Here is a 13,091-nt window from a genome sequence, read left to right as displayed (position 1 = left end):
TACGATCTCTTTTGATCCCGACTACGTCTGCTCTCTCATCCCGGCATACGACCCATTTTTGTTGCCGACTACGTCTACTCTCGCGCTCTGGCTTACGACTCGTTTCCGACCCCGACCACGACTTGCTCTCCCAGTCCCGGCTACCGACCAGTTTTTCCGTCTCTGACACTGCCATCGCTAGCTATGGAAGATCCACTTCCGTGTTCGGATCACAATCCGAGTACGAGAGCGACTTACTTCTTGCATACAGTGAGCATCGGATCCCGGGCGCTGCCCTTCTTCTTTCTTTCAATAAAATTGTGAGAAAACGTTACGCGATTGGGTCTACCCTGTGTGCTGGTCGTGACAATTTACATATAATGTTTAGGATGTCAGGGTGTGTTTTGTGGGTTGGTGTTGAACTGGGCAGTCTGATTAAAAGTGGGAAACATCAATGCATCTTACAATCATCTCATTCTTACTTATTAAAGCAGTTTTCATCCATCTCAAACTTAGCCTCTTAGCAAATTATTGAGATTTTGGGAGGCACATCCAAACACACACAGACACTGCTTTTGTGTTTATACATCCTCCAATCTTGAAATATACCCCTGTAATGAATAAGCAATTGAGTGAGTCACTGCAGCCCTTCGCACAATGCCTTCATGTATTTAATAGTTTGAGAACGACTTTTAGGTTTTGCCTGTGAATAATTCAGCTCTTACATGTGCACATTCGAACAGGAAACATGCTATAAAATGAGGCTCTGTCGTACATAATCTGTGTAAAAAACAATAAAGCTGTGCAACTCGACATGTGGCCAACATTTCATTTCTCACAATGATTGTTTTTCCAATATACTTACAGAAGTATCCCATCCCTCATTTTCTCTGTAAAACGAGTGCACCAGTTTGCCCCGGGCCTCAGCCGCTGACTGTTTGTAAATGGAATCTGCATTTTGCATGGGGAAAGTGTTAATGGGTGCATAAGAATCGGGCACTTTTGTAGTGAGCTAATAAACGGTGTCCAGAAGACCTGGTCATGTAACAGAAGTAATGGATGGACTCTAATTGAGTTTGGAGGTCTTATTGAGTTGTTTGGATGCAGACTTGCATGTCTTAGGGTTACAATGCATGCAATGAGACGCGCCGTGTATCAACGTTGCACCGGTCTGAAGCACATCTTTATTCCCATTGCTTTCTTTTCATCTGGACTGTTGATAATCTTCCTGGACCTGGTAAAAATAGATTTCAATGAATATTTGTTACACGAATGAAAACACTCATAATCTGGTTTGGCTTATTTTATGGTGAGCCACTGAATTCTGTTGACGTGCCACTCCTGTCCTCCGTCTTGACAACTCTATTGTCTCCAAACAATAGTCAGTTTGAAGTGAGTAATTATTAAACTCTTGTCACTTCAAACAGAAGCTGTCAAGAACAAAAAAGAGATAAGAAAAAAGACATGTCGCATCCCCTCGTAGGTGGAAAATTGAACAATGGAGGCTTGTTTGGAAAAGGGTTGCAGTATTTATTTACAGGGTTCCCTTTCTGCTAGATCTATTTGTTATTCATTTATTTATTTACTTAATTATCTATTTAATTTTATAACAATATGATTACTTAAATAGTTATTCATATAATTATTCTTTTTTTTGTTTCAATTTACTTATTTTAAATGTGATTTCACTTAATAATGGAGTTTCACTTTTTACCAATTTGTAAACCTGTTTTCAGTAAGTCATTTCAAGCCTTAATAACAAATTAAGGCTACATTACGAGCTGTTTTTGCTGTTGCGAACGGAAAAAACAGGTCGGTAGCCGGACAGGAGAACAAAAAAAGTGGTCGGGATCAGCAACGACTCGAAAGCCATGAGAGGAGACTAGACGTGGTCAAGACCAAAAAACGGGTCGAAGCCGGGAAACAGACGGGAGCAAAAACAGGAATGAGTCAGGGTCGAAAAGCTTACCTAGGATAAAGTGAGGTTCGCACACGGATTGACACCAGGGGGCAGATAGGAGTGGGTTTAAATAGGAGCAGAGAGCCAATCAGAGTCCGAGGCAGTTGGCGCTAAAGGAGCGGGCACAGTTGAAGCATCTCGGTAATCATGACACATTCAGCTTGTAGTATTGAATACTCAGTTTTTGCAAGGGGTTTTGGAACATATCACCATTGAAGAGTGTGGAAACAATGTGTTTCTAATTTTTTTTTTTACATGCAGTCCAATGAATAATAGGCCACTTTGTTTTAAGATAGACCCTCGGTTGATATTTTATCCTTTATTCGAAGACTGACGATTCAATATCCTTTCCAAAGCATTAGACTTAAAGACTTTATCAGACGTTATCATGATGGATGACTCAAACCCTGTTAGATCTGTCAAACAGTGACAGCTCTTCTTTGAATTACCTCTATCATGGATGCATTGTTTTTGCAGAAGGAGTCAGGGTTTTAACAAATGAATACCGCTGCGAATGTGCCATAATTAGATAGATATATCCCAAACATGCTTCTTATCATCACATTTAGTTAAACATTGTCACATTCATTATTCAGCATCCAGCCAACAGCATTTTTTATGTGGTATGACACAAGGGGTGATTACCTTTGACTCAAAAATAAACACAACCGAAGAATGCCCTTGTAGCTAATTGCTAAGCAGGGTTTCCTCACTCCTGTCCGGCACGCGAGGTTGACGACATTTCTCTAGAACCAACAGGGATTTAGCATTCCAAATTCCCCCCCACTCAAATTCTGCTAAAATATTTTTCAACTCTTCTCTTAAGGCTGCAAGATGATGGATTTCAAAAGTAACCCAAGTGGTGAGGACGCTTTTGAAGAGAAATGCTTTGAAACCGATGTCTAATGCAAGCAAGGACCAGGGGAGTACTTTATCAATCTGTTTACGAGGGCATTTATAAATATACATAGTTAATTGTGGCTAAAAGGCAGTTGCCCCTTCGTTTTAATTAAACATCTGATTATGTGAGGCGGGTAAGAGCCCTGTTTGTCTCTTTAAATTCCTTTCCAAAGAGAGCATTCCCCTCTTTCCCTCCTCCATTTGATCGAGGCTTTCCCTCAGAACAAGGTGTTTTCCACCCAGCGCTCAGACCTCATCCATAATGGATGCTGCATTTGAGAGAGAAGATCTGTGCAGATTATATAAATATCTCCTTTTCCAACCCAGCAGGCTGGATAACTGTGTTAGTGTTCTTTATTCTGCCATGTTGCTGTAAAAGAAAAAGATGTAAATACTGTCTAGAATTCATGCAAATCTTTCAAAACCTTCTCATTATTAAGATGCTTTTGCGTATGTTTCAAATTGGGGAAACAAGTTATTTTAAGACAGCATCTCAAAGACGTCTCCTTTTCATTTAAAAAAAAAGCAAGAAAAGCCATGACAGCTGCAGGTGCTTGCGATCCCCAAAGCATTTGAGCCTGTGTTGATATTTGTGAGAGCGGCAAAAAGTATGAGAGACTCGCAAATTGTGACGCGGCTGAGGTAGTCATGAGCAAGTTCCCATACAAGGAAAAGCATGCTCAAACAGTCTCCTGCTGAGGGCATATCAACTGCATCAGTGTATTGATTTTGCATGGAAGTGGAGGTCTCCACACAACTGATGAGGCCTTGTGAGAATACTGATACAATAGGCAGACGTATCATCATTTGAGAAATATTCCACTCATCCTTTTTTCTACATATCTGATCCGGTTTGGGGCCACTATAGGCTTGGACTCAGTCATCACTCACTTTGAGTGGAAGGATAAAGAATTATTGAACAATGTCTCTGAATATGCTTAGAGTGCATAGCAAAATATTGGCACCTCAACAGTTTTTTGTCTGATTGACACATTTAAAGCTTTAAACGTAAACCTAAAGAACTAAAACTATTTTGTAAGAATCAACATGTGAAACACAATCAATCAAGTGGAATCAAATTATGTCAACATTCTATACTATATTTAAAACAAACAAAAAAAACAGAAAAGTAGGCGTTGCAAAGATATTGGTTCCCTGTTCTTTTAGCTCAGCCAACTGATACGGAAGTTCCCTGTTGACTTCTGAACGACCCAAAGTCTATCTAAATGACTAATTTTGCTACATTTACACAGTTCCCAGAGCAATGTGCGAGCAATAATATAAAAATGGAAAGAGCGGAGCACTATGCAAGCAATAATTTAAAAATGGAGAGAACAAAAAAAAGACACAGCAAACCTACCAAGAGCTAGCTATCCCGTTAAACTTTCATCCCAAACAACATGAAAACAAATCAGAGGAGTAACCAAAAGGACCATTATCACATTGGATAATATGCAGGCATACACAGCTGTCGTGGGTCAATATTTAGTTGTACATAAATCTGCCCTTTTTGGAAGAGTGGCAAAAAAGAAAGCCATGTCGGAAATAATATGACAAAATGCCCGTTTGGTGTTTGCAAGAAGCCACATGGGAGACACAAATGACATGTGGAACAAGGTGCTCTGGTCAAGATAGACCGGAATTTAACTTTTTGGGCTGAATGCAAAGCATTAACTTTGTTGTAAGAGTAACACTCCACATACCCCTGAAAACACTACCCCCACTGTCAAACATGGTGGTGCCAGCATCATGCTCTGGGCTTCAGCAGGGACTGGGAACCTTGTTGGAGTTGATGAGAAGTTGGATGGAGCCAAATACAGAGTGATTTTGTCAGAAAATCTGTTGAAGTCTGCAAGAGACCTCAGAATTAGATGCAGGTTCACCTACCAACAGGACAATTCTAAACATAAAGCAAAATAAAAAAAAAATTAAAACTAACAATATCAAAGGTGTTAGAATGGACAAGCCAAAGTCTAGACCTCAATCCTATACAGCATTTGTCGCATCATCACAAAAATGCTGTGCACAATCGATCACCATCAAACCTTAAGGAACTAGAGCTATTTTGTAAGGAAGAATGGTCAATTCTGTTTCAAGATGTGCAACACATTTAGTGACATACCCAAAAAGACTGTAACCAGAGCATAAGGAGGTTTTACAATGTATTAACTCAAAGGGGGGTAATATTTTTGCAATGTCCACTTTTCAATTTTTCATCTGTTTGCAAAATATGAAACGTTGAATAATTTTTTTTTCCACGATTGTTTTTCACATTTTGTTGTTTTTTTAGAAAATATTTGAGTTTTTTTTTAAATCTACAACTTTGAAGCCTGAAATATGGCAATATGTCAACATGTTCCTGTGGGGCCAAGCACTGTACATGACATTAAAGAAAGTCACAATATTGTAATTTAAAAAACCATTACATTCAGTGCATTTGTTATTCTAGCAATGTATATATATTTTTGAAGTCTTGAAGATGAAACACAAAAACAGGGTGGAATTAATAAAACTGTGCTTCACATCACCAACAAAGCTTTAGGGGGGGAGGGATTTTTTAAGGTTTATTGTTCTATATTCCATTATCCGTTATCGGTCAAATCATAATACGCTACAAGGCCAAGGGGGCCGAGACACTTGTTTCCAGCCAAGAGGCTGAGTCAAGGTCCTAGCCACAGGGCTAAGCAGCGATCAGGGCTAAGCAGCGATCAGTGCGAATGCACCATTCCCGGAGGTACTGCAATACCGGGCCGATGCGTGGAGTGGACAGAGCAAGCTCTTATTCCATCCCCCGATTGCAAAAATCAAACTTACAGCATTGCTGTATTTTGGGGCTAAGAAGGTTCGATCTCATGAATTGAAAGCACAACGCACAAAGCCAACTGGACAAAAATACTGTAAGCGTGTTGAACTTAGCACAGTGTCTTTCCTATATAAAGTATGTGAAGTCAAGTGGACTGCCCTTTGATTGACAGGTAATCAGTCCAGGAAGTGTGTTGCCTCTCACCCTAACTCGGATTCACTGTCAACCTGAACATGAGTGGTAGCCTGAGAAAATGAAACACCATATAAAAACCTCGGAGACCACTTGGCAGCAATTATAATCTTTTTGCCAACATTCGTTCAACGTTCAGAATAAAGTTATCAAGAGTTTTAATGGTTTAAATATGTACAAGACACTAACGTGTAAACATTATTTGAAACCTTCTCAATGTCTTGACTATTCTTTCCATTTCTTTTCCAACTCATTTGATTCATGGAAAACAAAATAATGTCTAGGTGACCTCATACCGTTGAACGGCATTGAATGTCAAAAGAAAAATACCTGAGCATATTAAATAAAATTTGTAATCTCCTGAATAAAAAGTCACTCTATATACTATATTATTCGTTGGGTAGGGTTACTTTAACTGGATTACTTCAATTACTTTTGGATTACTCCAATACCAAAAATGCTAATAAAAGACAAAATAAACTAAATATGAATAAAATTACTAAATTTTGTGCAGGCTTGGGGAGTAACGGAATACATGGAACGGCAAAAATGATGTTGGCAAGCTGTTTGGATTTATTTTCATTTTGTTTCTTTCACATTTTATGTTCGTTTTGCCGGAGATGAAAGAGATCAGATCCAGGAGAGAAAGCTTACCACGTGTTGTGAGTCATAATTTTATTCATATTTAGTTTATTTTGTCTTTTATTAGCATATTTGGTATTGGAGTAATCCAAAAGTAATTGAAAGTAATCCAGTTAAAGTGACCCTAGAGCAACCCTGTTCATTACTAATGTGTAGCAAATATTGGGGTCGATTATTTATTTGAAAAAAAAAAGAGTGAATAAAGCTGAAGAGACAAAATTTAATATTTGTATTTAGCTCCTCCTGCTTTTAGATGCATCACATTAGATTTTAGGTCGTTTTATAAAGGAAACAGATAATGAATATCATTGATCTGAGGGTAGCTACATTTCAAGTTATGTAAGTTTTTGTTTTTGTGGTTTATGATATTTTAATTTATACACACAGACATACTCAATAGTGTTAGAATCATGTGCATGTTTAATACTAAATTAACAAAGGGGATTTATGAGAACAAGATAACAAAACCGAGACAAATTAGTAAAAAACAAAACAAATGAAATGAAGTTTTCTCTGAGCAAAAAAAGAAAAGTTGTCTAAACCCAAGTTATTTAGAAGCTATCTAACAAAGCAATGTGAGACTGGGATGTCATGATTACTGATCTGACTCAGCGGGGTCACTATTTGAACTCAGTCCTGTCTGTTCCCTGTTGTCAGTCTGTCCGGGAACCTCAGTTAACACTAGGCAAGATTTTTCGACCCTGACTTCCACCTGTCCCGTTTTTGCTCCCGTCCGTCTCCGGATACGACCTGTTTTGATTCTGACCACGTCTGCTGTCACGTCCCGACTTACGACCCATTTTTGATCCCGACCACGTCTGCTCTCCCGTCCAGGCTTACGACCCGTTTCTGACCCTGACCACGTTTTAGCTCTCCTGTCTTGGCTGTCGACCTGTTTTTCTGTCCTTGACACCGCCATCGCTCGCTACGGAAGATCCACTTCCGTGTTTAGGTCACAAACTGAGTACGAAAGCGACTTGCTTCCCGCGCCTAGCGAACGCGGGATCGTGGCCGCAGCAACTAGCTGGCAACCAGTTCAGGATGTCCCCTGCCCACTGCCCGAAGATAGCTGGGATGGGCTCCAGCACCCCCGTGACCCTACTGAAGATAAGCGGTGCAGATAACAAATGGATGGATACCTTATATTTACATTTCTGTGTAAAGTCAGGACAATCTCCATAAGAATGACTCATTGCTAACCACACTTGCACTTTGCAGTTCATGGATTTTTTTTCTCTAATCTGATAATCTTAATTTATTGGAGTGTTTATTCCCCTTTTGAAGCATGTGAGATAGAGGCCACATAACAGCATAGACAAACAAATGGAAGGAAGCCAAGTAGCAGCAGCAGCAGCAGCCGCAAATCTGTTTTGCTCAAGGTACACAGAAATAATTCATTGTGGGGTTTAGAAGGCGCTCAAAGAATAGCTGCCACACACGCATTATCTGAGCCGGTGGAGAATTTAAGGATGTTGAAAATAGATGCGGTTTACAAGATGAAGTTCATGGCCTTGCTTTCCTTTCAAAAGCTGACATGTGGAATATTTTGTACTTAACTGAGATTTTAAAACCTTAACCGTGTGCATGTTTAATGCAAGGAAGCCAAAATCCTATTACTTTCAAGTTCCCTTCACCATTGGATGTTGCTAATAGACTTTTACTTTTCCTCCGCAGGTAGCCCAAGGGAACCATGTGTGAATTTCCTCTCGCCTGAAGGGTAGTGAGTAAGCCGGAAGCTCCAAAGTGAAGAGAGACGGATCACAGCCCCTTTTGTTTTTGCCCTTGGAGTTTCATCCCTAAATCTTTTAGGACCATTGCCTTTGTGCATGTAGCCACCATTGCAGAAAGACAAAAAGGCAAAGTTGTTTCCCAGCTGGAGAGTGTGAGACCAGGCACTTTAAAATGACTGTAGTCTAAGAACCACTGTAGCAAATATTTCAGATGTTTGTATGGTGTTTAGTTCGTTTATGGTCAGAGGGCTACAAGTACATCCTCATTTAATGTTCAACATGATCCTGCAAGGGAGTTTTGGGCAGTGTTGCTGGCTGCTCACTTGCTGCTTCTTCATCTCCATGGCAGCCAAACCAAGAATGCCCGGCCACACACACCTCAACTCAATACGCATCGACGGGGACATATCCCTTGGCGGGCTTTTCCCCGTGCACGCCAGAGGAAACGATGGCAAAGCCTGCGGGGAACTCAAGAAGGAGAAAGGCATCCACAGGTTGGAGGCCATGCTGTTTGCACTGGACCGCATCAATAACGACAACGAGCTGCTGCCTAACATCACTCTGGGCGCTCGAATTTTGGACACTTGCTCCCGAGACACTCATGCCCTGGAGCAATCGCTGACGTTTGTGCAAGCGCTGATTGAGAAGGACTCAACCGACGTCAAATGTCTCAGCGGGGGGCCGCCCATCATCACCAAACCCGAGCGAGTGGTCGGAGTGATTGGCGCGTCTGCCAGCTCAGTGTCAATCATGGTGGCCAATATACTGCGTCTCTTCAAGGTCAGTCCTTGCGCTGTGCATGTCACATCATTCTCTACAAAATTGGTTCTCAAAGCATGTTTACTGCCCTTGGGAGTGACAGGAGGTGATGTGTGTGTTACGAATTTTTTTTTTTATTACAGTTACTAGTTACTTTATTTTGAAAGTAAAACAGTAACTATCTATTTAGAAATTAACATAGGTATTCGTATTGAAGCCAACCACCTAAAAGTGGTTGGAGCCTTTGCTCTGAAAATGCTGTTTCCAAGAGCCAAGAAGATATCCGCTGGTTCGAGAGCATTCTCCATTCAGGCCCCAGTGCTGTGGAATGCTCTTCCCCCTGAGATTAAACACACTTCTATCCTATAGCATATGAATAACATATATTTTATGTTGACAATATCGTTGCAACATCCATTGCTGCGTGGTCATCCTGGAAATGGGATTATCTCATGTGCGGTCCCTTCTCAAGGTTTCTTCATTTTCCTCATGTTGAAGTTTTTGAGTTTGCCTTTGCCCTCATGTAAGTTTTAGATCAGGGGATGGTGTGATAATAGTCTGTGGTTTGCAATAATTTGTGGTCTGTGCAGCCCTTTAAGACTCTTTGTGATCAAGGGCTACACAAATTAACATGACTTGACTTGACTTAAAACTGCTTAGGAATAGCCAAATAATAAATGTAAAAAGAGGTAAACATAGTAATAAAAACAATGGCAAATGGCTTTGCGTTTAAGACAGACTGTGTAATATTTGACCACAAGATTTTGTAGTGCAACCCAAAAGAAGTCCTACAACGCAAAAAGAAAATTATAACCTTCGGGGACTCCATGACCAAACCCCACCTTTTTTCCATTGTTTTTTTTCACAATGTTTTTGTTTTTTGGGGTACTCCTGGCAGCAAGATTGCAGACAATCATGCCACCTCCCTTTAGGCATAAGCATCACGTAATGTAAATAAAATACACATTTCTTGACCTATGAGTGTTTTAAGTTTATATGATAGTTCTTGTATTTCTTTTATTATTTAAATCAATATTGTTTTTATTTCAATAAATGCAGTTTTTTATGACTCGGAGGCACCAAATAACACACAATGTCCCTTTCTCGTTTTACTATGTTGTTTAACCTACTTTTCTGGTTCAAATAAGAAATAATAAAATAGATAAATAAAATTAAGTAATTAAAATGATCTGATTTAAAAAAAAAAATCAAGGATTGTTTTTATCGATTGAGAAAAAATAAATGACTACCGTATATGTATAGATAAACAAGTTGAAAGAAATCGAACTTAGTGTCGAGACCAGAACGAAAACAGGACCCATTTGCGTGAAGTTTTATTGAAAGAGAGAGGAAGGGCTGCGCCCATCATCCAGGGCGGAAAACTGGTCAGTGGCAGGACTGGGAAAGCAAGACGTGGTCGGGGTCGGAAACAAGTCGTAAGCCAGAACAGGAGAGCAGACGTGGTTGGGATCAAAACGGGTCGTAGCCGGAGACAAACGGGAGCAAAAACGGGACAGGCAGGAGTCAGGGTCGAAAAAAGGCTTGGCTAGTATACACGTAGATTCGCAGACGGACTGACAACAGGGGATTGACAGGACTTGGTTCAAATAGTGACAGGGAGCCAATCAGAACCCGCGAGGGTTGGCGCCAAATGAGCGGGCACAGGTGATTCACATTGTTTATCATGACACTTAGTAAGAGAAAAATAGAAAAAATATTGTCTCATTTGTAGATAATTTAAGCGTTTTTGAATTTTTCTTAATATTATTGTTTTAGTAGTATTATTAAGATTTCTTTCTAATTCCACAGTGTGCAATATCCCGCATGCTCATTGAAGAACTTATCATGGTGGGGATATTGGCTGAAAAATATCGCACCGAGTGAATGTCAATGGAAGACCAGCAGCTTGGAATTTGAATTTAGATTTCTTTTGAACCTTTTCACATGGCCCTACGGTAAGAGGTTGACAAACAGTTATTAAATATACAATGGAGTAGATGCAATTTCACATTATAGGTAGAACGAAAGAGGCTATGATAAAAAAGTTCCCCATCCCCCAGAAAACGACTGTCCATCTCGACATATTGGAATAGCTGCTTCTTTAAGACTTCTGCTCTTACAAACGTAATAAAGAGCAATTTTGACTGACAGTCTGTATGAGCATTGCTTTGAAAAAAACTGCTGAGACCTAAATGCAAGAATGTCACAGCTATCATTGTTTATAATGCTTGCTAATCTTTTCCTGATGCAAAACGCAATCTGATATGTCGTGCTGTGCCGAAAAAGAAATGAGCTCCGGTGAGATTGGGTACGTTTTTGTGATCATTTATCTGTTTTGAAAGTGATTGTACAGTTTTGCTGATCTCAACATGTCTCAAGATGAATTACACCATTAGATGATGACGACCGATAAGCTTGTATTTTATCTCCTAAATGGAAGATGACAAATATCTGCATCAAAACGATCAATATCAAATTGTTTTTTTTTTTTAAATCCTTTCTGATTTGGGATATATTATGTCCTAAGAGGTTTTGCCATGTTTGCTTACGTGCTAGTTTATTTTGCATTAACAAAATATGGAAAACATGGAGCGGTCCAAATTGTCTCTAGGTGTGAATGAGCGAGAAGTAAATGAAAGGAGACCAAGAGAAAGGCCGCGATTGACATGGATGGATGGTCTTATGAGTGCACTGCTGGAAAGAGGTCTAAATCTGGTGTAAGCTAGAGCTCTTGGTGATAGGAATGCGTGGAGAGGTGTTGTGAAGGGATAGTTGGATGTTTGGACACGTTCTAAGGGATGGGCAGGGCACCTTTATGATGCAGCAGGGGTAAACCAGTGAAAGCTGTCAGGCCCTGCTTTTGTACAGAAGAGTGTGTTGTGTCACTCTGACCCGAGTGACAAGGCCGCTTTCTCGTGTCCCGTTTCATCTGAAAGGACGAAAGCATGAACAACTTAGGTGCCGAGTGACCAACTTGTTTGGGTGTTTGGGCATTTGGGTTGGCCATGGTCCAAAAATGTTTGTGTGTGTTTCTTGCTATTTTTTCCCTTTTTAATTTTCTTTGTTATAATATGTGTTTGTCTTGCTGTCGGTCACCCCTCTTGAGGGATATGACCAAGGTCGATAAATAGATAGCGAATGAGCGAGTGAGTTGTCTGTCCCTGGTATAATTTGAATGTATTCAATTAAAAAAAAAGGGTGCCTTGGGTCAAAAAGACAGGGTACAAATAAACGTAGGGATAAAATATACAGTGGAACCTCGGTTTTCGAATGCCTCTCAGTTCGAACAAATCGGTTCGCGACCAAAAATTTCGAGAAATTCTTGCTCCGCTGTTCGGTCAAATATTCGGAGTTTGAACGCCGGTACGCTAGGGTGCGATGCTGAGCGGCGTACGGATGTAGATCGTGTAGATTGCCCCCACCCCTCGTGAGGAACTGTTATCACGTGCGGACGTGTTTCGTTTTGCTTTCGCTTTTAATATAGGTGTACCAAGTGTTTTAGCCCCTATTATGCCTCCGAAGAAGGTCGGTGCAAGCAGCAAAGTTGCTACAGGTGAAAAAAGAAGAGTAGTGCGTACAACTATTGCATTTAAGAAAGAAATAATAGCAAAATATGAAGAAGATGTGCGATTTTCCGATCTTGCTATACATACAGCATGGCTTCTGCTGAGCACCACAAAGGTAAGAAATCCTATTCATAATTCTTTTCTTTACCCTTTGTTTATTTTTACACGTTCATGTTAGCGTAATCTTTAGTACGGAAGATTACGATAACGCGAACGTACGATTAGCATGGGTTAGCTTTGTTTACGTAAAACATTCAGGGTGTGTAACGGAGCCCCATTTCCAATGAAGCGCTAGCCACTTGTTGTGGAGACCCGGTTGCTAAATGACGTGTGAACGACCAGATTTTTTTTATTTTTACACGTTCATGTTAGCGTAATCTTTCGTACGGAAGATTACGCTAACGCGAACGTACGATTAGCCTGGGTTAGCTTCATGTTTACGTTCATGGTAAACATTCAGGGTGTTGGGACGGATTAAAAATGATTTACATTACTTTTAATGGGAAAAACGATTTCGGTGATTGAACAAATCGGTTTTCGAACAGGGTTCTGGAACGGAT

At 40.2% G+C, this 13,091-nt stretch overlaps 1 protein-coding gene and 1 pseudogene across 2 annotated transcripts in view; one reads left to right on the top strand and one right to left on the bottom strand.

Moving 5' to 3' along the window:
* Nucleotides 1-13,091, top strand: part of LOC148368716 (metabotropic glutamate receptor 4-like) — a 197,063-nt gene that overhangs the window by 55,157 nt on the left and 128,815 nt on the right. For both annotated transcript variants that reach the window (XM_088330734.1, XM_088330735.1), the window contains exon 2: nt 8,151-8,986. In XM_088330734.1, coding sequence (XP_088186860.1) covers nt 8,426-8,986 — 561 coding nt within the window. In that variant the 5' untranslated portion in view covers nt 8,151-8,425. The remainder of the gene's footprint in view (nt 1-8,150; nt 8,987-13,091) is intronic.
* On the bottom strand, nt 5,552-5,721 carry LOC148368717 (U2 spliceosomal RNA; annotated as a pseudogene).

Source organism: Urocampus carinirostris, chromosome 3, assembly GCF_059441175.1.
Source record: "Urocampus carinirostris isolate Australia breed hairy pipefish chromosome 3, RoL_Ucar_1.0, whole genome shotgun sequence".
In the NCBI taxonomy this organism is placed as follows: Eukaryota; Metazoa; Chordata; class Actinopteri; order Syngnathiformes; family Syngnathidae; genus Urocampus; species Urocampus carinirostris.
The sequence above is the reverse complement of the archived record's forward strand: the minus strand, read 5'-3'. Positions and strand labels throughout refer to the sequence as shown.